Genomic DNA, 27208 nt, shown 5'->3' with positions numbered 1-27208 from the left:
ATAAATTATATGATCTTCATCTAGTCTTCATAGAGATAAAATTTGGAAATAATTTGTAGAGCAAATCTAATCAGTCTGAGTTCACATCATGAATCTTAAAAGTTATTTGACTATTTCAAGTATACTAGTGGGTAGATACTCCTTCTTCCTTTTGATATATGCAAAAATATCTCTTCTGGGCCACCTGCTTCTTCAAAGTGAATTCATTCTGTGGCTTTTTCAGATATTAGTCTTAACTGATCAAACTATGCTTTTACTGTCTCTCCTCCCCCCCCCTCCCCCCCCCCGAAAAAAAAAAAAAAAAAGAAGAAGAAAAATAATAGAAAATAAAAATTAGGGTTACAGCCCACAGGTGAGGAAGTCTGTTCCTGAGTGACTTTCTACTTTTCTACTTTATCTGATTAATCAGTAATTGGTTGGAGTATGACTGGGCAGAAATAAACAGCCAACTGCCTGCATCCATGATGGTGACAGATGCAGCTGAGATGAAGAGCATTTGCACAGGAAGGCTCGGCTCCTTTGGAGCAGCATACTTCAGTGACGTTGATTATGTAACATTTTGTTTCCAGGTTTCCCAGGAATGCATCCTTTGGGCTGTTACTTGTGCTGCTGCTGTTGGGATAAAATGAGTTAATACCTAGCTGTGATCACCTGGCTCTGGGGAAAGTGGCTAAATTCCAGAATGCTTGCACTCACGGATCATCTTATGCTATTAACAAGCCAATTAATATTAAACAGCAAAGGAGACGGCATGAGACTTTATTATTCTTCAGCAAAGTGTTTGCATTGTCTACAGCTTGCTGCCTTTAAACCTTCTGTGCTTGTGTGTAGAGAGAGGGGAGAAGGGGTGTGCTATAAAAACCATTTCTCTGTTGTGTGCTCAGCATTGAATAATGGAAGAGAAGTGTAATGAAAAAAAAAAGGTACAATACCAGGTAACAGAAAAATTATAGCAGCAGAAAATTATATTTGTGATTTATATGTGTGCAATTACCAATAATTCAAACATTTTTCAGGGACGAAAGATAAAACTAAAGCAATTGTCTTTAAATTTCAAGTAAAATACATATTACGAATTTGACTACTGACAAATTATTTCTTAATCCAATTTGTCAGACATGCACATTATGTATGACATTATGTGTTTTCTGTCTTTTTCTCTGGAATATACTTGTTACATATTTTAGCAAAGCAGCTGATACAGCTTTTTACGTATTATTCATTGTGACAGAATTTCCATCCAATTTTATCAAACTGTGACATGAAGAGAAACTTTCTATATTAATGTAATTGAAAGAGATACTGAAACTTTTTATATTTATATATTTTGTATTATCTCATAGTACTTTTTATTGAAATTACTAGGTTATATGTAGATTTTAAATAGAAAATAAAAATTTTGACTAGGAGAATGAAAAATCTACTGGAAAACTTCAATGAAAACCTTTCTCCAGTTTTAAAAATAAAAACAAACCAGTGCTTTTCCATATTTCTGATGTTAATTTAAACAAATACTGTTAGATAGGTAACCACAGTAATACAAAAATTTTGAGTATTTTTACTGTAATACATAGTCCCATGATTTTGATACAAAATCTAATTTGCTCTTAATTGTTTACAGTTTGAAAAATCAATGTAATACATAATTATTCCCAAGATTTTATTTCATTGTCCTAGGATAGTATCAGGCTATGCTAAAGCTTGAGCTTTGATTTTGTAATTAGAAGGATACATTTCTCTGGTCTGTTGATGATTCTCCACCATGTAGACTTATTTGCTGAGTACATATCAATATAACTTCATCAGAGCTGGTGATATACTGTGAAGAAAAAACAAAACAACAGTGAAATACAAATTATATAGTAAAAATGCATAAATTGATTTTACAACCAGTGATCCATTTTTTGTCTGCAAGCCAGAGAATTTCCTCTGTTACATGGCATTAAGAGTGGGAAACGTATTCCAGTCTCAGGTGTCTTTAAAGAATATAGAGACTGGTGCTAGCATCTTCTAAATATGATCTGTCAGTCTCCATTTCCATTGCCTTTCTAAGGTGTCACACCAATCTGGAGGCTGCTGCACTACTGCCTTTTAGAAAGATGCTCTCTTATTTAATAACTGTTCTAGTTAAGATTTTAACCTTTATTATATTGAAGTAGTATTTTGGTCTCTGTTTTTGTTAGACTTTGATGCATTGTGTGACTATCCATTCTTCTTCCTTTTGTGACAGCTCAAATACAAAACAAAATAATATAAGTAATTGAAGACCTTCCACAGTTTCATTGTTTTCTACTTGTTGTTTAACCTTCTTTAGAAAACTCATAAACAGTGCAGAAATGTACTTCTTACAATCAGGACCACTTGCTGACTTTTTCAAGGAGAAGAGGTTCTATGTACAAGTTAATTTGAAGTATACAAAATGCATATGGGTCACATTTTTCAATGCATTAGTTTGAGGCAGGACTTGTAAAATTTGTAGGTGAAGAATTTCTAAGGAAAATATAATTATTAGTATTATCATGTCAAGTATTATTTAGGAGCTTGCAAGATAATAGAATTCAAACTATTTAAAAAGATTAAGACAAATTAGAGTATTTATATAGTGGAAATGAAAATATTTATTGTAACTTTGAAGCTGACAATGCAATATTTAAGATGATTGGATCACTGAGAATGCTTCTACCTCCAAACACACCAAATTAGTCTTTCTGAGGGAGGATTTGCAACAAAACTTTCATGACAAATAGAAAAAAATCAGAGTGTGAATAGAAGAACTTTTATGGGTATTTTTTGCCATTAGGTAGCATTTGTTTATTCTTTCTTTCAGTGGGTGTATGAGATACAAGAAATTTTCTCAAAGACCACACTTTGTGTTGCTTGACATGCAAGCTTTCTCCTTGATGACTTTTTGTCATCAATGCAAAAATATCATCAAGGCTTGGGAAAGTAATTGCATCTTTTAGAACAACGGACTCAGGAGATGAGAGGTAGACATATCGAAGTTGTGGAGTTAGAACTATGAATTATCCTGATAAGTACAGGTCTCTTTTTAGAGAAAAACCAATCACTTACACGTGCACATATAAACCTTCTAAATAGGCACAACACAAATGTATACATTTTAAAATTATGTCATGCTTGTTTTCATGGCTGTCACCAAAACTAAGACAAGCATTTCTCTATCTCAGTAGTGCTAGCTGGATGTTTCCCAGTGTGTCCTGAAAATTCATACCTTTTACAGAAATAAAATGTGTCAAATGTTTATTTCAAAGGAGATTTTTGATTTTGGATTTTTATGTCATGTCTTCCATATTTTAATTAAAAAAAATCCACAACAAATAGGAGAAACATTTCATGTTTTTAATACCAAATACATTTCAATTAACCTATATGCAAGCCTTTTAAAATTTTGTGTCGCTTGAAGTTTCTGCATAAGTGTTATGTTCTGGAATAGGATGAAATTTCAGGGTTGCACTGCTACCAGTTGAAGCAAAAAGATTGTTCCTGATATTGTCCTACCCAGGAGTACAAATAAGAGGTTTTGTTGAATCACCAAGCCAGTTGCCATTTTGTTATGATATCTGTTAAATGTTTAAATTCCAATGTCACAATGGTTAGGACTTAGACTAAAGGCAGTGTTTCAGATACATCTTCATGTCCCTAAAACAGAAGGAAACAATGAATCCCAATATAAGATGAACCATGTTGCAAAGAAGGAAAACCTATTTTTTCCTACTAAAAAAAACCCAAAAAACAAAAACACAAAAAGAAGAAAAAACAACAATAACAAAAAAAAAAAAAAACCAAACCACAAAAAAATCCAAAAAAAACCCAAAAAAAAAACCCAAAAAAAAAAACCACACAACCAAAAAGACCGAACCCCAGAGGGAAATTATATCTAACATGTAGGGGAAAATATTTTTCTTTTAAATACAATATATCACGCACACTGTTAATGCAGTGCTTTCATGGCCTGGTAGAGCTAGAAGTGACAACTTAATGAGTACTTGGCAAGTCAGATATTGATATAAAACTTGAGTATTAAACCCTATCATTAGTGCTTCTTAATCTGTGGCACACACAGACACAAACCAGGGAGCTGAATTGCTGTTTAATGTATTTCTGCTCTGTTCTTATTTGGTGTGAGCAACTTGATTTCCCAAGCAGGTCTTGTGTTGCATCATTTTACTACTCTGTTTTGTCTGAAATGCACTCTAAGAACTGCTTTTATTTTGGTGCAATTCTAAAATGTGTTGCTTCATCATATGAATACTGTGTCATATTCTTTCAGTTTTCCCTGTTGTAACTCTCCATTGGGTAGATTATTTTTGAAATTAAACTTAGACCTTTTGAAAGAGATGCTGCTTTAGTAGGTTATTGTGTGATCAAAAAAGTGTAGTGGCAGACTGAGAAAGTCCCTCAACTGATTTGCAATTCTGTTCCTTGCTGTAAAATTTCCTTTTCTACGTCATCCTCTATGTAGAGTGTATGTATGTTAGGTTAACACTGTATGGTGTTAACCTGGTTTGGGAGCAATCTGAGCAAAAATAGAAGTAGTCCAGCAAAGAAATTATGGAAGTGTTTTTTGTCAGGAATTACAATTTTTTGGTTACAGCAATAAGGAATTGAAAGGTATTATTGAAGTGTGCATGGCCTGTTGCATTTAGAATGTAGTTTGCTCGTCAGTAATTAAATATTACATAGTCAATAGCAGTGGTTGAAGGTGAGGGGGAAAGAGCGGTAACTGAGTGATTTTTCTTGATATCAATTTATCTTGAAAGTAGGGTCTGATTTCAAACTTTCTCTTCATTGAAAGCAATGTTCTGAAATGAAGTACTGATATTTCCTAAATCACGTGGCTTAGGTAACACTGTATTGCAAGCAAATACATTGATAGTTGATGGTGGATTTAGGCACATGGAGATGTGCTAGAAAAATTTCTGAAATTTGGAGACTGTCATTATACCAATGAGAATATAAAATGCTGTTTCAGTCCTAAGAACAAAGCACAAAGCAGCTCTGTCACTAGCAACCAATTTTAGACTATTGACAGCCTCACTTTTTAGCAGCTTTAACTGAAAATGTTTAAGAAATTACCTAGATAGCAATTTTTTATTTTTATACAGTGAGATAGATCAAGTGAAATAATGACCAAAAAAGCTCCATCCTTAAAGGCTGAGGGAAGAGCTGCCTGAAGTACAACAGTCATCCTGATGGGTGAGGCATGGGGCTGTGCTACCTCATTTAATTTATCTTTGGTAACAGCTCTTGCCTTTTGCACTCAGAAGAAAAAAGTTCCTCACCTTCAGTCTCAACTATTGCAAATTGAGAGCTTGGACAGGCATATAGAAAGTAAAATCAGGTAACTCAAACTCTCAATCAGTGCTCTCAACAGTTCTGTTCATAAAAATGATGTTTGATCTGTTTGTTAATCAATTTCTGAACCCCAGCCATATCTGGATTTAGCCCTGGGTATTAGTTTACCTTCTAGTTTAGCGAGGCAGTAATACCTTCTACTATTTCTGTATTTTAGATGATATATTTTCTGTCAGAATTTAAAGATAAAACATTTAGCCTGTAGATTGTCATAGCCTAAAATGTTACACAACAGTCTGGATTTCAAGAAGAATGAAAACTTTTTAAGTGTAGTTGCATATTTGAGCCTTTGTTTTCATGATGAGAAGGTTCCTCAATGACTATTCATACAATCATTTTATGTGCACCTGGTAGACAATTAAAGTGAAAAGAAACCCTGAGAGTATTTTTTGACCAAGGCAAATTATGACCAACCAATGTAATGCTCTTTAGCAGGGTAACTCGACTAGTACTGAGGAAATTTATAGGACAGCTGTGTTACTATTCCCTGAGAGACTTGCAAATAAAGCAGTTATGGTGGTTTGGATTAAATTAGTATAAACTGAGTATCCATCTTTAAATTATTTTCATAAAATATCAAACATTTAGTGTCAAGTAGGGTGAATTAAATGAACTTTTGTGGAGATCTTGATTTAAGTGGTGAAACAGGAAGAATTTCAATGACAATCTGAGGAGGAGTCAAAAGGTTTAGTGTCATAGCTGAAATAAAATCCAGGTTAAATTCAGTGTAGAGAAATACAAAGTGTTCAGAAAGAAGAGACAGACTGTGTAAATAGGTGGGCAGCTATGCAGAGAGCTATTAGGAAAGGACTTGTAGACTGTGGTGAATAACAAACATGGTGGTGATACTCCATCTCAAATATACCAACAGAAACAAGCTTGTAAAGGACATAAGCTGAATATTTAACCAAAGAACAGGTTTAAATAAAAACTGATAAATATGAGGTTAGGATGTGTGGGAAAAAAATAGGGCATTGAACTACCAAGTTCCAATCCAAAACAAAATCTCGATGTTTTAATAGCACCCTGAAAACATTATGTCAGCGTTGTTTAGAAGCCAAAGAAGAAAATTATATCTGGAGTTATGATGAAAAACATAAAGAACAGAAAGGGAAACTTTATACCATTATTTATAGCTATGTTGTGGCCATGTTTCGTTTGTTAGCTGCTCTGAATTCTCTTGATTTAAAAAAAAGAGCAGTTAAAAAAGCTAAAGAAAAAATAGCAAACATGATGGTACATCTGAGAAACTGAACAAAGGCTAGGAACTTTCAGCTTAGGAAAGAAGGACAACTGGAAAGTTCGAGAAGGATTATGAAGAATCTTGCTGGATAACAGCTGCTCAGAATCTTTTTCAGAACAATGACAAAGCACTGGTCAGGAACAGGGAAGACACCTTTCCCTGAATTGTGTGGTTAAGATATGGAAATCTGCATCAAAGGATGTTGCCCTCATTGAGTTTACATGGGTCAAAAAATCAATTTTTATTTATTTATTTATTTATTTATTTATTTATTTATTTACCATAAGACAATATTTCTACAAAATATTTACAAGCCACAGTTGTCAGAATTAATTTAATACCTTTAAAAATTTTATTTAGTCACTTCTATTCCTTCATTATGAAGAAATATTTTAGAATATTAAGACTTGGTTAATAAACAGGAACACCATGGAAGTTTAACCTTTCTATTTATAATCTACAAAAAATAATGCAAAACCATAATACAAGAAACAGCAATGAAAGCATACCTCATTCTTAATAAACTTGTAACCAGGTTTCCTAACAGCAGTGTGGCAATTAGCCAGTGTACACTAAGATGATGCCATTAATAACCCTCATCCCCTCACCCATCATTTTTTTCCAAATGCCTGAGGCAGAACATGGCTGATAATGGGCTGTACAGAAAGTGTTTGTGGGAGGATGGGATAAACAAGCTCTCATAGTTATCAGTGGGCTGAGCTGCTGACTGAGCTTTGTTTGTTGTGATGGGCTATAGGAATGTGCAAAAGGAAGTTTAAATATGGGATCAATGGGCAACACTAAACATATTGAGTGACAGCAGTTACCAGCCAACATGAATCCTTCTGTCTGATGGGAGTGCTGTTGTGTGAGAGCCATGGGGATTCTGCATGTGGTTTGGAACATTTATTACTTCTACTAACATGCTGTGATGAGTTGACCACAGCTGGATGCCAGGTGTCCACCATGCACCCACCTCAGCAGAACAGTGGGGACAGAAAATATTTTGACTTTGCAGTCAAAATAAAAAAAAGTTTCTTAAAGTAAAAGCAAAGGCTATGCAGAAGCAAAGGAAAAAAATATATTTTGTTCTCTATTTCTCACCAGTAGATGATGTTCAGCCACTTCTTGGAAAGCTGGGCTTCAATACAGATGGAGGTTTCTTCAGGAGATAAATATGAAGAGTAAATAGCCCCTTTTCTTTGTCCTTTCTCTTAGCTTTTGCTGCAGAGCAAATCCTATATGGTATGGAATAACCCTTTGGTCAGCTGTGCCCCCTTCCTTGATTTTGCCCATCCCTAGCCTCCTGATGCAGGGAGTTTGTTGGGAGTGCCAGCACGTCCCAGCGGTCCCAAAACACAGGTATCTTATCAATATCTTCCTAGGCACCACTGCAAAGCACAGCACTGTGAGGGCTGCTCTGGGGAAAACTAATTCTGTCTCAGCCAGACCCAATTCTCACGCACTCCTGAATTTCACCTCAGTATTGTATAAAAGATAATTAATAGTTGTTTTTCAGATACTAACCTTCCTGTGATCATATGAGTCATTTAAGGGAGTAGTGCAGATGCATTAGTTTACTTTAATGTAACTAAAAAAAAATCAAATAAGTTTAAAAAAAAGTTAATTTTTAGATGTTTCTACTAATGAGATCACAGTGCTTCAGAAACTGGCCCAGTATAGTCTACACTTAAATTTCCTAGACTAGTAATTTGGCCAAAGATGATCCAAGCTTTCAAAAATTGGTTGAGAGCTGGGTAGTAGGTTTGAGTATTTCCCTTTATCTCCCCTTACAAAAAAACTCAGCTTTTTCTTACATGTTCCAATACTGAGTTCTATAGCTGTAGCCTCCTTCATATGGAAAAGATATGAAGATATGATATGGTCCCTTTTTTTTTTTTTGTTGCTACTCTTAATACTCCTGTCTTACAATACATCTGACAAATATCCATCATAACATTGATTTAAAATAATGCATTTATAATTTATATTCACTGCTAAGAATCAAACATGTTATGTCAGAAGCTGTCCACTGAATTTTATAAACATCCTGATAAATTATAAGATGTATGGCTTATGTAAACAAATAGTACAATTGTATATTTTCCTCAACCTGTCAGTATGTTTCAATAAAAACAACAATCAAATAGCTATTAGAAAGGCTTATTGGATATATTAGCTAACAAACAACTTCTAAGAAGAAAATGAGAACCAGCAACACATGCTGGCAAATAGATAAGGATTATTTTTTTTTTTTACTTAGTAATGGAAATGAACATTTAATAGCTTTATGACTGAGACAACTTACCAAACCCAAAAAAATTGAAAGCAGATGCTTGCATCCTGGAACAAGTTCATGACTTGCTCAGTCATTAACATTAGAGGAGTTGCATAGATGCAAAACAGAAGTTTGAACACTACACATATTTGCTTTTCACGGGTCCTCCTTTGAGTTTGCAAATGCCGGATTCCAAAGCCAAATGTGCTTGATGTCTTAGGTAGAAGTATTAAGACAATATGAAGACTTCAACTATTTACTGTTTTAGGAAGATTAGTTTGTGTTAGATGCCTAGTATGAGTAATTCATATTTCAGTAATGGCTACTAAGGACTGGTAGTACTGCTAAATTCTTGCTATTTACTACTATATTTTTAAGGAAAAATATTGATTCACCTCTCATATTATTTCAGTTCTACTTTCTCATTCTGTTATGGCTTTCTCAGTTATGGGGAACTAGATAAAATTCACTCATTTGACTTTTGTGTCACTTGTTTCTTCCTGGAGTTCTTTGCAATCTGCTTTGTCAATCTAAAATAGTCCTAAAATAGAAACTAATTTTCTTTGCTGCTCCTTACAGCTAAGATTTTGCTAAGTTGCCATCCAAAAAAAAAAAAAAAACAACCAAAACCAAAACCAAAAAAAGAAACAACCCCAAAAAACCTAGTAAAAAACAACCCAAATGAAGCAGGTTGTTATTTTCAAATTGACTTTACAATTTATAAATCAAATAATTATTTGTATTTGTAATCACTTCTGATCAGTCTTCTCTCTTCTACTGATAGATTTTTTTCTCTCTCTTTCATCAGTACACTATTGTAGGTGACTGTCCAGTGATACAAATAATTTGAAGAAGAAGAGTTCTTTATGCTTTGCTGGTTCATTAAATAACTCTAAATTTTCTCTGGGATTTTTCCACACATAAAATATAGTTCTCTGTATTACAGCAACAGCTCACATGTATCTTTCATATGCATCTACTCTAGTGCTGCTGTGATTAAGCCTTTTAACAATTTCAAGATAGAATATGGCATAATGACTTCAATCTCTCTTCAAACATTTTAATAGAATGCTTTCTCTTGTGACTTAAACATCATTCAAATTACACTACCATTTTGATACTTGTTAACCATGTTTCCTAAAATGTTGCTGTTACTAGAGTGGTCACTAATACCTCTTTTTGGGCTGGGAAAGCAATCATATGAGTATATTTTCTGCTCAGAGATATTGCAGAAATAGATAATTCTGAATTTTGCTCAATTTAATACGAAAAGTTTAGGAAACCAAAGATTTTGTGTTGAGTTTCAAATTGTACATAACAGCACTTTATAAAAGGCTATATTTTAATGAAAAAAAAGCGTAAACACAAATATCAACTTTAATAAATTTAGATAAATTTTTCCTTCTGATATTGTTTAATTTATTGTGACTGGCCCATTGGAATTACTTGAATATAAGAGCCTGTGTATGGCTGGAATGTTCTTGGTTCACAGCTAATAACAGCCCTAGTTAACTTTGAAGGTTCCTTAGGTATTGCAGTTAATCATAATAAACAGAGATAATAAGAAATACTGTTGTTGAACTTTGAGATAAGCTATTGTTTTACTGATGAGAAAGTAAATGCATGGGGTAGATATTCTTAGTACTGATTATTTCTGAAACGTGATATGGCAGCTCTCTGCAATAAAATATCTATTGAAGAAATGTTACTTATCAAAGGGAAGCTAGATCTTAACTGCTGAAAAGAGCATTTTCAAGGTTGTATGGAATAGCATTCAGCTTCACAAAATAAAATTACTAAGAATGTGGATTCTTTATCACAAAATTGAATCTCCCAAAGAAAATATCAAACACAAGCCAACTAAATGTGCTTTCCTTATGATGACAGCTTTAAAGCTTTAATGGACCATAGTCTGCTGATTTATCACAATAGAATATGCTGTTTCTATAAAAAAGAGCAAACTTTATGACAATTTATCTGAGATAAATACATTGTGATTCTCTAGTCCTGTACTAGTCCCTCCCATGACTCTGTGGCACTTTAGAGCCAGGAAGCAGGACACTTCCTAGCCCCTCTCTTCCCGCACCTGGCAGAGAACCAAAAAACAAATGCCCCACTCCCAATCCCTCATTTGCAAGGCATGACAGAGCCAGGTGTGCTGAGAATTTGAAAATGGGTAATAAACTGGGCAACAAAACGATTGTTTGGAAAATGGGAAAGACAATCCTCCAACCCCTGAAAAATGAGATGTGTGACAAAAGGTGCTTACAGTAAGAAACAACGTACTCTGCAATCCAATATTCCACAATGAAGTAAAGAGTTTAAAAGTATTGGTTAGAAATGAAAATAAGCCTTGATAGTCATAATAGCAAATTAAATTTCTATCCTTTTTGTGTGGTTCTTAAGTAATTTCTTTAGTGAAAAATAATGTTTTTTTAAGATTAGAAACTTAAAGAAAAGGGACTTAGCAAGCAAAAGGAATTACTACAGCTACATCCTAACTATGATCAACTGGACTGTGATTCAGCTCCCAACCCAGTCATTTAAAAGCAAAGCATCTTTGTTAATAATCACCTAATTCTATTTTGTGAGTACTGAAAAGAGAAGGGCACCTCTAAAGTTTTCTCCAAACTGACTTTTAAGGTAAATGAAATTGTTCACACTTTCCAGACACTTTTTTTTTGTTCATTACTATACACAGACTAGTGAAAATATTTCAAATTAAACTAACTTTTAAATAAATGATAGTAAGGGAAACTATTTTCATGTTGAAACAGTAGGGTTTTTGTTTGTTGGTTTGGGTTTTTTTTTTTGCAATAGGAACAAGTAAAGCTTTCTAGAACAGTTTCTTGAGTTACAAGAAACAATGTAGAACACGCAATGAGAAGTCAACATTTTTTAAAGTTCCATAGAAGAATTTCCTATAATTTTCATTTCATGAAATGGAGACTTGTTTCATTTGCTATGTGCATGTATAGTTACTGCTGCAATAAGGGTCGGTTTTGAGATTGAAATGTTGCTGTGAGAGTGTATAAGCTCCTGAGGTCCTGTTTACGAAAAGAGGAAAGTTTGGAGATCCCAGAATTATCCTTGAAGACAGAAGTTTCATTTTTAAGAATTTAAGATGATTGTGCATAGTTAAGAGTTCCTGGTTAAAATTCACATGTGAAATATAGATTGCTGCCAATACATGTGTAAGTTTTCGAAGAATTAAACAGCTTCTTATCTGACTTCACAAATGCAGAAATATTGATTCATTACTTGGTTATTGGTCTGATTCTCACTTGAACTTTTTCATTCAGTCTTTTAAATTCAAAATAATTCAGAAATAGCACTAAATAATTCATAACTTTTAAATATTCAGTAGTTTATTTCAGATTCCACTTGCTTGATAAATAGCTTTTGAGATTTAATGAATGAAATAAAGGTAAGACTATATGTATTCCAAAACAAGCACAGCACATCTACGAGGCATTTTGATTTGTGGGGCAAAAGGAAACTGTCATCAATTCTTATGGTGTGAGTGACAGGAGGATTGACCTAACCTTATGAAGTTCAGTAAGGAAAACACATGGTGCTGGGCCGCAATAACCCGTGCATGGAGTAAATAACTAACTGGCAATTCTACTGAAAAGCACCTGGAGATTTGGATGGACATCTGGTTGAATATGGGCAAATAGCACACTTTCACCATGAGCAAAACAAGCTGCATACTGAGATACATTAGGCAACTCTGTCCAGCAGATCAATGAAAGCAGTTATTTTCATCATAAACTGTGAGTTACTGAAATACTTCTTGTAGTTCTGGGACTCCAGTTAAAGAGGGATGTGAAGAAGACGTCAGAGATCAGTAAGGGAGCTTGCAAGGAGGACTAAAGCCTAAGGTTCGAGTTTACTCAAGTAGGGAAGAGGAGATAAGGAGGGATCTAATAGTCTGAAGCCATTAGTAACAGGCTAATAACAGCTAGTGAAGAATAGTTGCAAGCAGTGACATAGCAATCTGTTCTTCACAGTGACAGTGTTATAAACAGGGACAATGATCACAAATTGACTTTGGGTCTTTGTATCTGGTTTTGAAATACGTTGGGATTTTTTTCCCCCCCAACTGTGAGGGTAGTACAGTGTTCCATCTGACAACTGGAGATGCTGTCAGTTCTTCAGCTTTGGAAATTTCTCAGACTCAAGTAGGTGAATAATGTCTGGAATATTCAGCATTGGTGATAACCCACTGTCCAGGAGAGTGGGAGAGATGAGTTTCTGAGACCCCTCTGCCAAGTGTGTGAGTCCATGGTTCACTGCTGCAATACTTGAATACTGTACAGTAGAAGTTTCTTCCTTCACAATGGGACTAATGAGGGACTAATATTGCTTTCTTTCTGTAAATGGGTACCAGTTAGAGAAAAATATCAAAGTTTCATTCTTAATTTTGTGTACTTGGTTGAATGTCTTTATGATGTGTAGTAAAACTTTACTTGCTCGCAAAAATCTTTCTTTACCTTCATCTGTGTTTATGAACATTAGCACATTAGCAAAGCTAACCTCAGGTACCCAGAATAGGAAGAAAATATAACTGCTATGAATTTTTCTTCTTTTGCCTTCAATTTGTTTTATTTCCCCTTGTTTTTACTACATAGCCATGAGACATTCTTCTCTTATCTGTCCATACTTCCTTTCCTATCTGCACCTCCATCTTTGTGGATGATGTAGACTTCAGTGGATAAAAGATGTATAAGGTCCTTTCCTTAAAGCACAATACACAATGTACAAGGAGGACAAAGGTATTTCCATAGTTACAGACATTTTAGTCTGTTTTTTCTTCAAGATATTGAAAATATTGGTAATTCTGTACATACACATTCTAATTCTCAGTGTGCTCTTTTAACACAAGAAGTCCTCTTTCCATCTTTGCTGATTGAAATAGAGAAAGGTGAATAATTTTTAAGTAATATAAGCTAGCAGGAAAATTTAGCAAATATTAATTGGATAATATTAATAATATTAATTGGACAAGCAGTCAGGACTGGATTAATAAAAGGTCTAGTAGAAAACAAAAATTCTCTCTATTTCCCCCCAGTAACTGATAAGAGACCTCAAAGGACAAGGAAGACTTTGTATAATCCAATTCTCTTGAAGATTTTTGAATCAAGGCTTGTTGAGACAGTGCTGAGATGTGTGCGTTTATTGTAGACATGGAATAAGGGATTCTCCATTTTGCCCACTAAATTTCCCAACACTGTCACCAGAAGAGTACAGAATTACCACTTTCTTCATTCTGTCATGTCATAGGCAGTTTTGTAACAAATACAGCAATTACATAAAACTAGGTAGCCAAAGTAATATGTGAATGTTATATAGCTCCCCTTAGTATGTGAAACATGGTCTACTACACAGCAGGCTATAAAGGCTCTAAAACAAAGCCATGCAAAACATTTTGAATTAAAAAGCCAGAAATTAGACTTTCAACGTCAAGTGTCTCCAATGTTCTGTTCCCTTCACAGAAGCCAATTGCTAACATTTCTGAGATAATGTATTAAACTTGACTCTTAAGTGTTTATTGAATTGGAATCCTGGAAAACAAAGTAATTTTTTTCTCGTCCTGGTTTGATTTTTTTTTTTAATTGAATGTTTTACGTTGTGGTCTTCATGAACATGTAATTAAATTGTTAAATGTAATTATTCATGAGTGGAGGCAATTATGTTAAAAAAATAATGTGTATTATTGGATTTACATAAGAAGATTTTGCTGACAGGGGCTGTAATATTTTTTTAAAAGAGAAGACTTAATATTAGTCATAGCTACCAGACCATAGCAGATGAATAGCATAGAAAAGCACAGGTACAGTTTGAATTTGAAATGCCAGGGTACTCTTTCTACTCTCCTAACAGTTGCTCTAGAAAATAGTTTCACTAAATTTTCAATTATCTTTTAAAGAAGATGATCTTATTTAAAAGATAATTTAAGAAAAGGTGATTATACAATTAATTTATCTTATTTAAATACTTGACATATTATCTACTTCAAAAGTCATTGTTGCTCTCAAATCAAGGCGAACCTCCCTGTGAAGAATATTGCTTTTTGCAGGATGCTGTAAGAGAAACTGAAAAGTCTTTGCAGCATTAATACTTATTTGGAAGTGTTTCATTTTGTCTTTCACTTTGAAGTTAGCTGAAAAGCATTATTCTTGTCAAATAATGGCTATACCAACATTGCTGTGCAATAATTTTGGGGCAAGAAGGAACTTCAGCACTTAAAACTAGGGAGTAAAACTCATCAGAGTTCATGGCACTAACTTCAGCTGGTAGTGTCTTTAATCGTCAAGTGACTAGATCATTATAATATGAGGTGAGCCAGGCAGTCTACACCTATTCCGGGGTGACATTTTCTATCTGATGTCAAGTGAGCAGAATAATCCATGACACTGCCACAATTGTTATTGAAAAATTGGTAAGTTTGGGATTTTTTTACTGGAAAAAGACAGTGAATGCACAGTGTGGACAGACACAGCAAATCTGTCTCAGTCTTGGAAAGACAGCTCTACAGGCAGCAAAAAACTCATATTTTATAAAGATCACATTTTTTTTAACTAATATCCAATGTAACAGATGCATTTCAACTGATTCTTAGAGGAAATCCATCAGAAAAGTTTACAGTTTAAAATACTTTAAATATCTGGACTTCTAATAAGGAGAATTGTTGACAAAATAAGAAAATTAGGAGAAACATTAACAATCAGCAAAGTCTTTATTATAAAGCAGATAAAATTTTTAAGTGATACTAAATTACTTATACAGAGTTAAAGCTTGATCAGAAATGGTAAAATGTCTTGAAGTTTTCTTACCAGCATAATAGACATGAAATCCATGTACTCTAGGGCTGCCTTTCCTGGTTTTAGCCATGATTGACTGATGACTCAGTTTTTTTCCGTTACCTTAAATTGTCAATTTACAGAAATATCATTGAACTAATTTCCAAAATGTCGTTATTCATTCAACAAAGTATTGTCTGTTCTCCAAAACTATGAAGTTGATAAAAATGTTTTAGCATACTAGCAATCAATTTTGCAAATCAGCATAGTACTCTACATGTTTTTCAAATGTAACCTTGCAATACACAACTTCTACATAATTTGAGAATATTGACAACTAGAAATACTGACTTACACCTTGAAAATAGAGGAAAAAAACTGTTATGAAACCAGGTTGATAATCACTGCTAGGAACTTTCAGATCTCTACTTTCCTTTACTTGTGCTCATGAAAGTACTAGTAACCCTGTTCCAAATGTCTCTATTTAGCATGAATAAATTTTCTGTACTAGTTACTGCAACTATAAAAGCCTAGCACAAATTCCCAAGATATACATTCAAAGTCACATAAAATATTTCAAATCTGGGGGAAAAGCTTAGTTTATTGTGTAGGCTTTCACCATGACTTTGTTCTAAGGGGAAAATAATTTTTGGCTGAAAATGGTTGAAACACATATTTCTTCTCTCACCAAAACACATATATGGTAATGAAGCAATTTCTCTCATGAATTGGAAAGAAAAAAAAGAGGCAAAATATTTTAGTCTAAAAATTATGTCCTCCCTTCCCCAGAAATTTATTTGAATTTGAAGCCAGAGATTTCTTCAGTCTTATTTCCTCTGTCATCTCTGTTCATCTTATATCTTCTATTCCTTCCTTGTCTGATAACTCTAACCTGTTTTTACAGTTCTTCTGGTAGATTTCCATCTTCGCCTATTTTCTCAGAGTACTACATCATTCTGTGTGGGGCCCTTTTCTTATCCTTTCCTGTGGCTTTATAATCTGCATACTCAAATTTCAGCTAGATGAATCTGACTCCAGCATTGGTACCTTGCCCTTTCTTGGTCCTTGGCTACTCATGAAACAATATTGCCATTCCACTTCTGAACAAAGGGCTTTGTCTGCTTCTACACACACACACACCCCCACACCCACACCCACACACACACCCACACACACATACCCCCACCACACACACACACACATACACACCCACACACACACACACTGCAATCTCTATAATTTTATGTGTGAAACTAAAAAACAAATATACTTGCTAAAAAGTAATATTTTGCTGTACAAATAAGTAAAAAACAATTTAGTGCAAAATAATCTAATCTGAGTTTGTAATCTGAAAGATAATGTGAAAAAAGAACTTGGTAAATAACTTTTTTTTCCCCATGTGTTCTCAATGATAGTTTTTCATATTTTCTTTCTGAAAAGAATAAAAAAAAATCTGTTTGGATATTTGTTCTACTGTTCCAAATTCTAGTCTAATTCTTTGGGGTAATTCTTTATATAAATCTATTATTCACATGTTCATGTGAATAAAAGATTTATATAAAGAGGAATAATAATGGATGAATAGCTGTATCAAAATTCTCTACAGGCAGTCTGTGTCTTGCAACCTCATATCATGGTAAATGGTGATAGTACTTTTCTTATTTTCATTTTCAAAAGAACCATTTTAAAAATTTGTGGGATAGTAGGAAATCAGCATTTTCAGTTCTGTCAGGGTCTGAGAAGAAAAGAAGTTTTCACTGTCTCCATCTCAGATCCTCTGTGTAAAAATTATTATTATTTTTTTAGAATTATTTTTCAGTTTCCATTCATTTTTTAGTAACAGACAAGATGGAGGAGTATTAGTAGTCAACATGTTTGGGGTTTAGATTTATTTTTTCATGGTAAGTGAAATTCTTAGTATTTGGTTGGGGTTTTTTTTAAGTATATATGAAGACTCAGCCCTGGCTGTTGAAATGATGGGCTGCCTTGTTGGCGCTGGGAGGTGGCAGTGTGCCCCTTCCCACTGGGCCAGACGTGCTGTAGGCATGAGGACATCAAGTGTTCAGTGACAAAGAGCTGCCCTTGAGCATGACTCTGACTCATGTCACAACTTGAAAATGTACTGGTTTTGCTTTTCATACATCCAGGATTTGATCCTTATTGAGCACAAACTGTTACTGGTAGACTTATTCCCAAGCTGCTGAATTAAATTCTAATTTATGATTCAGCAATTGGTATGGAATTCTGTATTGGAGATGGTCCCAATATTCCTCACAATTTCAAATACTGAAGAGATAAAGGCAGGTAAAGTGCAAATGGTTGCTGCTTTTTCTTTTTTAAGAAAAAAATGTATTTTACCCTCAGCTACTAAGAAGAAAAGCATAAGTCAGCTGTATTGCTGCAATCATCTTTAAACTGGATCAGTTGTTACTACCCATACCTTACAGTCACATAGTGTTGAGATTGAATAATATGTTAAGTGCTTTGAATTTTACACAGCTCACATTTTTAAATGCTAGGAATTATGCTTCCTCTAAAAATGTTGCCTAACCCCTGTTTTCTAAGGGTTTTAAGCCCTTAAGAGTCTAGGGAAGGAGCTTGCTCCAGTTAGGACAACCCTCTGAATGAAGATGTGATCTGTGCATATGTGAGAGGCATTGGAGCTACTGCAGGCAAGAGCCAGATGTATCTTAAAGGTCAACTGAGCTCACCACACAGGCACATCTGGTTTCAGCTAGCTGAACAAACCCCTCCAAAAGAAGCAAAAGACCTAGTTATGGATGTCTTATTATTTTAGATGTAATTGTTCTGAGAGTAACATTTTTTATTTTATTGAACACCAGAGGGCATTGAAGTGTGTTTCTAGAGAGGGAGAGATGCTTTGCAGGCATGTTAAAGCACTTCTGAAATTCCATAGCTTTCATGATATCAAAACCTGTCAAAAGTGGGACTACCTTACATCATCACAAAATCTATCAGGCTGGAAGCTACCTCTGGAAATCCTTTAGTCCAACCCCCTGCTTGAGCAGGGTCACCTGGAGCAGGTGTTCCTAGACCATGTCACTTGTTATCTTTATTGCTTTATATGTAGTTTTGATGTGCTCTCATCACGAAGTAACCAAAACTATTGTGCTATACTTTTGCATAATTTTTTTTTATTTCTGTCAATAATGTTTCAGTAAATTCTTAATGAATTTTCTTAACTTGCCTGCACTAACAAATGGTCTAATATTACTTCCACATGTGTTCAGTTTTTAGGGTAACTTGCAATGCCAAACATTATCTCTTTCATGCTTTTCTTAAGTTTATTTTTTATAATTTATGCTAGGAACTTTATGACAGTACTTTCAATATAAAATCTAAATAAGCTGTTCTCATTATCTAATATAATAATTGTTGTGTGAGGACTGTGCAATTAAATAAGTCAGTAGAGCTAAAGGAATGAATTAAAATATAATTAACTTAATTTTCATATACTTAAGCAGAAATTTAATGGGAATAAATATGAAAAATTATTAAAAACTAAATCTAACAGTTTTTCCTATCTGCAATATAATTCCATATTTCAAAGTTAAGTTTATTATATTTACATTACAATAAATTATAAATAATTATTATACATTAGAGTCATGTGTTAAGCAAGATTCTGGTCCTAGTTCAGGTACTGATAACCTTTTAGGTTTAGGTTAAACCATCTAAGTTCCCTACTTCAACTTCCATTTTCACTGCATGAAGAAACACTTATTTACAGATGGATAGTTTTCATTTTGATAAACTGTTCAAACACACAAAAGAGATACCTAAAGTGTTCTATTGAATACTTTATTAACAGTTCTCTTTGAATATAAAATACGTAGAATGTTGGTTAAGTCAATTTGTTCCTTTAAGCCTTTAACAATATTGGGGGAGTTTGAATTTTGAATCAATATTTATGTATGGAGACAAGACAGTTATCTCCACTTTTTCCTTGCAGGCATCAGTTCTGGGATTTTCCAGTATTTTTCTCTGCCATGTTGACTACCGATTCACTGCATTCATTTTCACAGGGTATATTTTCTTGGAGACTAGAGGTAAACTACAGTTTGATAATTCTCTAAAAATGCATTCTGGGCAGCCCTAATACCTTTCCTCTAATTGTTCCTTTCTTCTGAGTAAAACTTTGATGCATAAGACAAATGTCCCTGTTTAAGGACTTAAAAATGTTCATCATCTTTAAAAGACAGATGAATGTACCTATCTGAGCAGCAGGAGAATTGATCCATGCTTTTTCACTGTCACACAGATAAACAGGGCTGAGTTGTACAGACTTTAAGACTCAGATTTCCCAAGTCTTGCTGGCAGCAAGTTCTATCTTCTGCTGCTCAGACATTGAAGCAGGATATTTATTTCCACCTTTACAAAAGGTCACTTAATATTATACATGATGTAAACAGCATCATGTGTGTTAACAGCAAATTCAGTAAATTGAAAAGTAGACTATAAACTAAGCTTATTTCTTTCACATTTCAGCACTGTCTAGAGATGTCCCATTTTTTGCCCTTGTCCTAAGGCACTTCTCAAATTAGCTCTGATCTAAGTGACTCTGATGCCACTTCTGTTGCAGTCACCTAGAAGTAGAATATGTTCCTGCCAAATAGTTTTGAAATCCCACTAAAACCATAGGATTTTAAGTGTTCAGGGCAAGGAATGACTATAATTCTCTGACAGATCTTTGTGGAATCAAAGAAAAAATTGCAAGGCTTCGTAGATAATCTGCTGAATATACATTTCGTTTATCTGTGAAATCCCCTTTCAATAAGCCAGTTCCAAACATGAGTCAAAGGTGCCTGGTAATCATTTGCACAAGCTCTTCAATTTCATTAGTACTAAAATTAGGTTCTTCAGTAGTTCTAGAGACACTATTTGTCCTTGAAGTTTATCAGCATCCTTTGAAAGAACAGATAAGTAGAAAAGCTTTGATTTCAGCAGTGACTTAAAAAGCAAATACTCAAACACACATTACTTATGCAAAACATTTTTTTGTAAATATAGATTTAATAAATAAAATTAAATTTCTTGGAAAATTACTAAAAATTACAACATTTCTATAAAATGTTTAATCTGGCTACCATGAAAAAATACTTTCAAGCATGTTTTATACAGAATTCTATCATTTATAACTCTATAAGCTGAAGATCAGTGCTCACTGCTTGTATAATGTCCATAGATAACCAAGGATAACATGTTTACACAGACTGCAGGGGTTGTCAGAGACCCTCAGACAAAAACCTTGCTCAGTAAAAATTGGTGCAAATTTCATAAAAACTCTGCCAGACATATTTCAATAGTCTTAACATTGCTGCATGTCTTAACACTTTCATTATTTAAATAACTTATTTCTGAGCTCAGGTCTCAGAAATAAGTTATTTAAATAATGGTTTTCATTCTGATATTCCCTTCTTGATGATATCTGTCACCTATAGTAAGTAGTGTCTGTATGCATGACTAATGGAGAGCTATCTGCTTAGGCTGGTATATTTCTGACATCTCTCTTCTTGCTCTCCAGTATTAGTACTTTAATCTGTAGGAAAGAATTTCACACTTTTTTTAATCCTTCATACACTTATCTATTCATGTGATTTGCTTACAGCACAGACACAGTCACTTTGCTTTCTGAGTGACAGCTTCATCAAATTACTCTGGTGACAATGACAAGAACATCAAACTTCCTCTCTCTTTAAATTAGTAACTTACAATATTTACACACAATATTTACAATAATAAATGCTATTTATAATAATTTCCACACAATAAATATATGAGAGGCCACAAATAGTTATGATTGATGAGACAAAACCCTTTATAACATGCATTTCAAATCAGGTTGTATCTGTTAAACTAGCGCTAGCAAAAAATACATTACTATAAAAGTTACTGAAAAAGCAAAATACAGATATTTTATGATCAGAATTAATATATATTTCCTAATTACAAAAGTAAGTAAGTAAGTACATGCTTGTGTGTGCATATTTGATGCAAACTGCAGGATTAAGCACTAAATCTAAGATAGGATGAGAAATAATAATAATAGGAAAGCATTTGCAGTGCAAAGAGATACTAGTCTTGGGCAGATTATTTAAATCTACAAAACAAAATGTGGAGACAGCATGCCTTTTTCTTTATATATCATCCCAAATGAAATAACTTGTGATTTATTTTGCATTGTACACTTTAATAGAGCCAAACTGATATAAAAATAATATATGTTCAGACTTTCTGAGGTGTTAAAATAGATCAAGGTGGTGGAAAAAATGAAAGACTGAAGAAAATCTGCTTGCCTTTTGAGAGGGTTGAAAGTTCAGGTTTTCCATTTACAATTCAGTCAGATTTGGGTAGGGCTTTTTTGTATAGGGTGACCTTTTTTCAGGTGAAAAAGGAATACTTCAAATTTTTTTTATGGAAGAAAATATCTATGTTATGAATTATAATATTCTGAATAAAAGAATAATGTGAAAAATGGAAGTTAGAATAACTTTTTAAAATTAAGCTTGAAGTTGTCCAAAACTTAAATAAAATATAGAAAATAATTTCATTTAATTCTAGGCCTTACATATTTTTAGCTTTCCAGCATAAAGTTTTATTCAGGTATCTGTATGTGAAAATAAAGACACATCATTCTATTCAGCAAAATTAGAATGTAATTTTACCTTATATTCAAATTGTTCCCTCATAATTCTTGTATTGGAGGTTGTGTTTAATTTGTTTTGATAATAAGACAGAAAGTTAAAAAGCTGGGAAAATATCTAGTCCATAACAAAATTTACGATTATTAAATTACGTATAATTTGAATTGTGCAAGATATATCTTTGAAATGTTGGGTAAATATTTGATTCTAGCTATAGAAAATTCAGTGGCATTTTGTTTGGAGGTGTCTGACAAAACCATAACACAGTGTTTGAAAACAGAAGGAATAACTCTGAGAGAAGCATCTGTAAAATGCTGTATGCTAGTGTAAACCATCCTGCCTGTTGTAATGACCTCAGTTTGAATTCTTTCCATGTTTCCAGTTGTCGATAAATAAGATTTTTTTAAACAACATAACACAGTTTATATCATAGAACCATGGAAACATAGAATTATTTGACTTAGAAGGGACTTTAAATATCATCTAGTTCTGACCTCCCTACCATGGCCAGGGACATCTTCCACTAGACCAGGTTAGTGAGAGCTCCATCCAGTCTGCCTTTGGACACTTCCAGGGATGTGGCATCCACAGCTTCTCTGTGCAACCAGTTCCACTGCTGCACAGCCCTTCCAGCAAAGAACTTCCTCCTAATACCTAATCCAAACCTACTCTCTTTCAGTTTGAAACCATCCCCTCTTGTCCTGTCACTTCAGGCTCTTGTACTCCTTGCAGCTCCCTTCGGGTAATGTAAGGTCACCCCAAAGCTTTCTCTTTTCCAAGCTGAGCAAAGACAATTATCTCAGTCTTTCCTCACAGGAGATTCACCCATCTCTCTTATAATCCTTGTGACCTCCTCTGGACTTGCTCCAACAGGTCCAAGTCCTTCCTGTGCTGGCTGACAGATTGATGCCTCCAGAGACCTCCTTTCTACCCTTTTAAAAGATGGGCATAATATTTCTCCTTTTCCAGTCTCCTGGACCTTCACTGGACTGCCATGACTTTTCAAACATCATAGAGAGCAGCTTGGCACACACAGTTGCCCTTTCCCTCAGGACTCTGGAATGCATCTCACCAGGTCCATTGACTTATGTACATTCAGGTTCTTCAGGTGGTCACCAATCTGATCTTACAGTGGGAAAGACTTTGCCCCCCCAGTCCCCATCCTATTCCATCCACTTGAGAAGTGTGGGAAGAGAAGCTATCACTGAAACCCAAGGCAAAAATATTGTTGAGTAGCTCAGCGTTTTCCTCATCCTTGTTACCAGTTTTACAGCCTTGTTCAACAGAGGCCATTACTCTTTCTTTAACCTTCCTTTTCTGGTTAACATACCCATAGGAGCTCTTCTTGGTGTTCTTTGTGTTCCTTGCCAAGTTCAGCTCCAGCTTTGCCATCCTAAATAATTGTCCTTCTCTATACTCTTCCTGTGTCACCCATCCTAGCTTCATCTTTTTATGCAGTTCCTTCTTTTCCTTTAGTTTGACCAGTAGATCCCAACTCACATTGTCACAATAGGAACTCTAGGATCCTTTTTTCAAGGTATAATACTGAATACAATAGAACCACACAGGGGATACAGGCTTTGGGAAGGCTGCCCAGAGAGGGATCATGACTGTGCAGGAGCCAGAAAGGGAGAATGCAGGAAAGCCCTCAGCTTAAAAGTATCCCCATAGTGTTTTTTTTCTTCTTCTTCCTACATCTAGCACTACATCATCTGTCAAAGCAGGAAAGTATACCACGTCTGTGAGGGTATTTATGCTTATGGTCAGACCTAGTTACTTACAGGAGGTTTTACACTTACCAGACTTCAACTGACCAAAATTAACTCTAATTTCTTGTGGGTTTATGTGCTCATTGTTACTTTAAGTTTAAAAATCGTAATTATGCTAAATATTATTTTGCTATTTATCGATACAAAATTTTCTATATAAAGTAGTAGTTGACATCATATGGGAGAATAGTGAAAATGTTTCTAAAATTCACCTTTTGTGGACCCTGTAAACCTGAAGTTATCATAGCATACTACATGGGTACCATTAAGCAACTAGGAGTGTGGGGTCTGATGTCCCACTATCTGTCAAAAAATGTAGAACAGAATTTGCAATCACAAAACTGCACAAAATATCAAAGATATGGCACCACAATTTTTTGTTACAGTATTCATTTCTATAAGAGGTATGGATTATCATTAAATACAATGACTGATTATACCTCTTTTCTATAAAATTATGAGTTTGTTTACTCACACTCATGAGCTATTTTTAAAAAAAAAAAAACGCACTTATAAAAAGCAGCAACTTAATGTCAAATCATTTTATGTTATTTGAGTGTTTCTAGAAATGTTTTGTTTTGGTCTGAAAGAAATAGGAAATGGCTGGATGAGTCTAGCAACCTCTCTGTAAAAATCAAGGTGTATTACAGACTTATTTTCTTCTTAATTTCTTTGAATTTCTGTAAGCACTGTGACATGTTTTGGTACAGTGGTTTACTGCATGCCACTACACAGTGACAATAAGTGGTTTTGATATCAAGGTATAAATTTAGTCTTTACTAATCTCATAAGAGGCTTATTTCTGTGACCTTATCGTGGTTGCCTTCATTAGAAGATTTAGTGCCACAGTGCAGGAAAGCCACCAAGGAGGAAAGAGAACTGACAATAAGTGTGTTCAGGTTATTTGGTTCAGTTTTCTTTATTAAAAGAAAGAAAAAGGCAAATGTTGCTGCTGTGTTAATGTGTTGTACAAAATCTTTTTTAGAAATAGAATGTGAAAAGGAAAAAAAACTGGCAATATTAAGATACTTAGGATAAAATTATAAAAATGCAGCCTACCCTGGCTTTATTTGCCAGAAGCGAAATATCTATTTTATCAAAGCTCACATTCAGTATTATTCAGGCATGCTTAAAGTAACTCAATCAGTCAGATGCTAATGATATAATGATATTAAGAAGACTATAGTTTATGATACTCAGAAGGCACCTTACTAACCACTGTGGGAATGATTTCAATTATATTCCTTTGAAAATTAGTTGCTACATTATTTTGATTCAATTATATAGTCAATACTTATAACTGCTCAAACAAAAAATTACTTTTGACCTTAAGGCTTTCACCTATGAATCCCACATATTGAAAACTTATGATGTGAAATATTGTCAGTTGATGCTGTAGCACATTTGTCAGTGTAAAGAGAAAAATGGTTCCTCCAAGGAGAACAATATAGACAGTTATATTTATAATATTTCTTATGAGTACTTACTCATAGTACACTTTACCATAAAAATAAAAAGATAATTGATGGATAGTTGTAATTTATTCCTAGAAATTAATTTTTCTAAGTCTCTGAACTTTTCTGGTAAAGTCCTGAGCAATTCTAAATTTTTATCTTTAACCTTGCTCTGGGTGAATACTCAGTTTCTTCTTGTTCACATTTCTTATGAATAAAAATATCTGAATTTATTTTGTTTCAAGATCACTGGAAGGGGAAAATACTCTGCCTACCAGTGTTGAGAGATCATAGCTAGGGTGAGAGCCACTTGCTTTTAGCACTACTTAAGGTAGCCTGAAAAATTGTATTTGAGAGTTAAGGTTTGAATAAAAAATAAATAATAAAACAAAAATAAGTGCAAACCTAGCCAGCCAAACAAACAATAAAAAGACACTGAACTGCAATGACCTCAGGTAGGAGGGAGCAGAGTCCAATTCTCAACATCACTGGTGGTAATACAACGCAGGAGTAATGTCATTGAGAAAAGCTGCAAAGAGGCCTGAAAATTATCTACCAGCCTGGGACTTACTTTCTTAGAGCGGCTAATCTCTTGTAGATCATTAGACCCTCTCAGGAAAGCTGCTTAATGTTATAAATTGATTCTCTTAAGAAACTGTGAGGATGGAAGACACACTTGAAAAGAGTTAAGAATTAAACAAAGAGGCAATTGAGGGCTTTGCGATTGTGTTTCCAGCAGCAGTTTTGCTCCATGTTTCCTAGCTTCTTGCTGCACTGGGGGCACACGTTGAGTGATGCAGCAGATTTTAACTGGGGGAGCGAGGAGGTTGTTCATTTGGCTTTTTTTCCTCTCCGTACTCTTAATTGCCTGATGTCAGTTGGATTGGGCTGTTCAAGTAGAACCCATATTAAAAATACTTTGAACAGACTATTAAGAATTTGAGGGGTTTTGTCTGGGCAGCAGTGAATAATCAGAGCATTGGCTATTTCTGGTCTCCCTTAGCTCCACAGTTCTGTGTACTTTAGTGGCTGCTGTAACTATCTAAGGGTTTACCATAAGAGTTCTCACTTGAATAATGCGATAAGAGCCCTGAATATAGGAGATGTTTATGCAAAGGGCAAGCCTCACGCAGCAGGAAATCCCAGTTATCCCTTTAGCCTGTGCTCTCAGCCAGCCACATCTCTGCCAGAGCATACCATAGGAAAAGGACGTACCCTTACACAGTTACGAGCGTTTCATGATTAGTGTGGGGCACTTCCAGCACTACTGTCCTGTGTTCCCTCAGGGATACACTTCTTAGACAGTTTTAGAATTAGCTTTTCCCATGGCCTTTCTGTGGGATCCTATTGGAGCCTATATGCCTCGTCCATCTCCAAGAAATAAGATGAGATTTCGCTTTTTGAAGTCCTACAGGTATCTCTTCTGGTGGCTTACAGTGCAATTGACAGTAGTAATAGTTGCAACTGTGGATCTTTTTATTCTTTAGAGCATTACAGTATATAAAAAAATGGAAATGGCTTGTATTAATTGTGATTCTCTTGAGCTTGTAAAGGTTTTGCGTGAACATGATATATCAGGAAAAAAGGTTTTGTTTCTGTATGAGAAAAATACTGTGA

The 27208-nt window shown here is 34.4% G+C and overlaps 1 protein-coding gene and 1 long non-coding RNA gene across 17 annotated transcripts in view; one reads left to right on the top strand and one right to left on the bottom strand.

Annotated features, from left to right (window-relative positions):
- Positions 1-27208, top strand: part of PDE4D (phosphodiesterase 4D) — a 530620-nt gene that overhangs the window by 347829 nt on the left and 155583 nt on the right. Inside the window, exon 1 of one of the 16 annotated variants that reach the window (XM_085566243.1) lies at positions 1783-19773. The exons of 14 other annotated variants lie outside the window; for them this stretch is intronic. Coding sequence is in view for 1 of the 2 variants with exons in the window: in XM_021534339.4 (XP_021390014.1) it covers positions 26917-27005 (89 nt within the window). In the remaining variant the exon portion in view is untranslated. Of the gene's footprint in view, positions 1-1782; positions 19774-21079; positions 27006-27208 lie in introns of those variants that run through there. One more of the 16 variants, XM_021534339.4, reaches the window with a different exon arrangement.
- The window catches only part of LOC146763851 (uncharacterized), a 54664-nt gene continuing 29177 nt past the window's right edge, over positions 1722-27208 (bottom strand). The window contains exon 5 of the long non-coding RNA XR_014951078.1: positions 1722-1819. This is a non-coding gene — a long non-coding RNA (uncharacterized LOC146763851). The remainder of the gene's footprint in view (positions 1820-27208) is intronic.

The sequence above is a fragment of the Lonchura striata genome, chromosome Z (assembly GCF_050655825.1).
Source record: "Lonchura striata isolate lonStrDom1 chromosome Z, ASM5065582v1, whole genome shotgun sequence".
Taxonomy (NCBI): Eukaryota; Metazoa; Chordata; class Aves; order Passeriformes; family Estrildidae; genus Lonchura; species Lonchura striata.
Note: the sequence above shows the minus strand (reverse complement) of the source record. Positions and strands in the feature narration are given on the sequence as shown.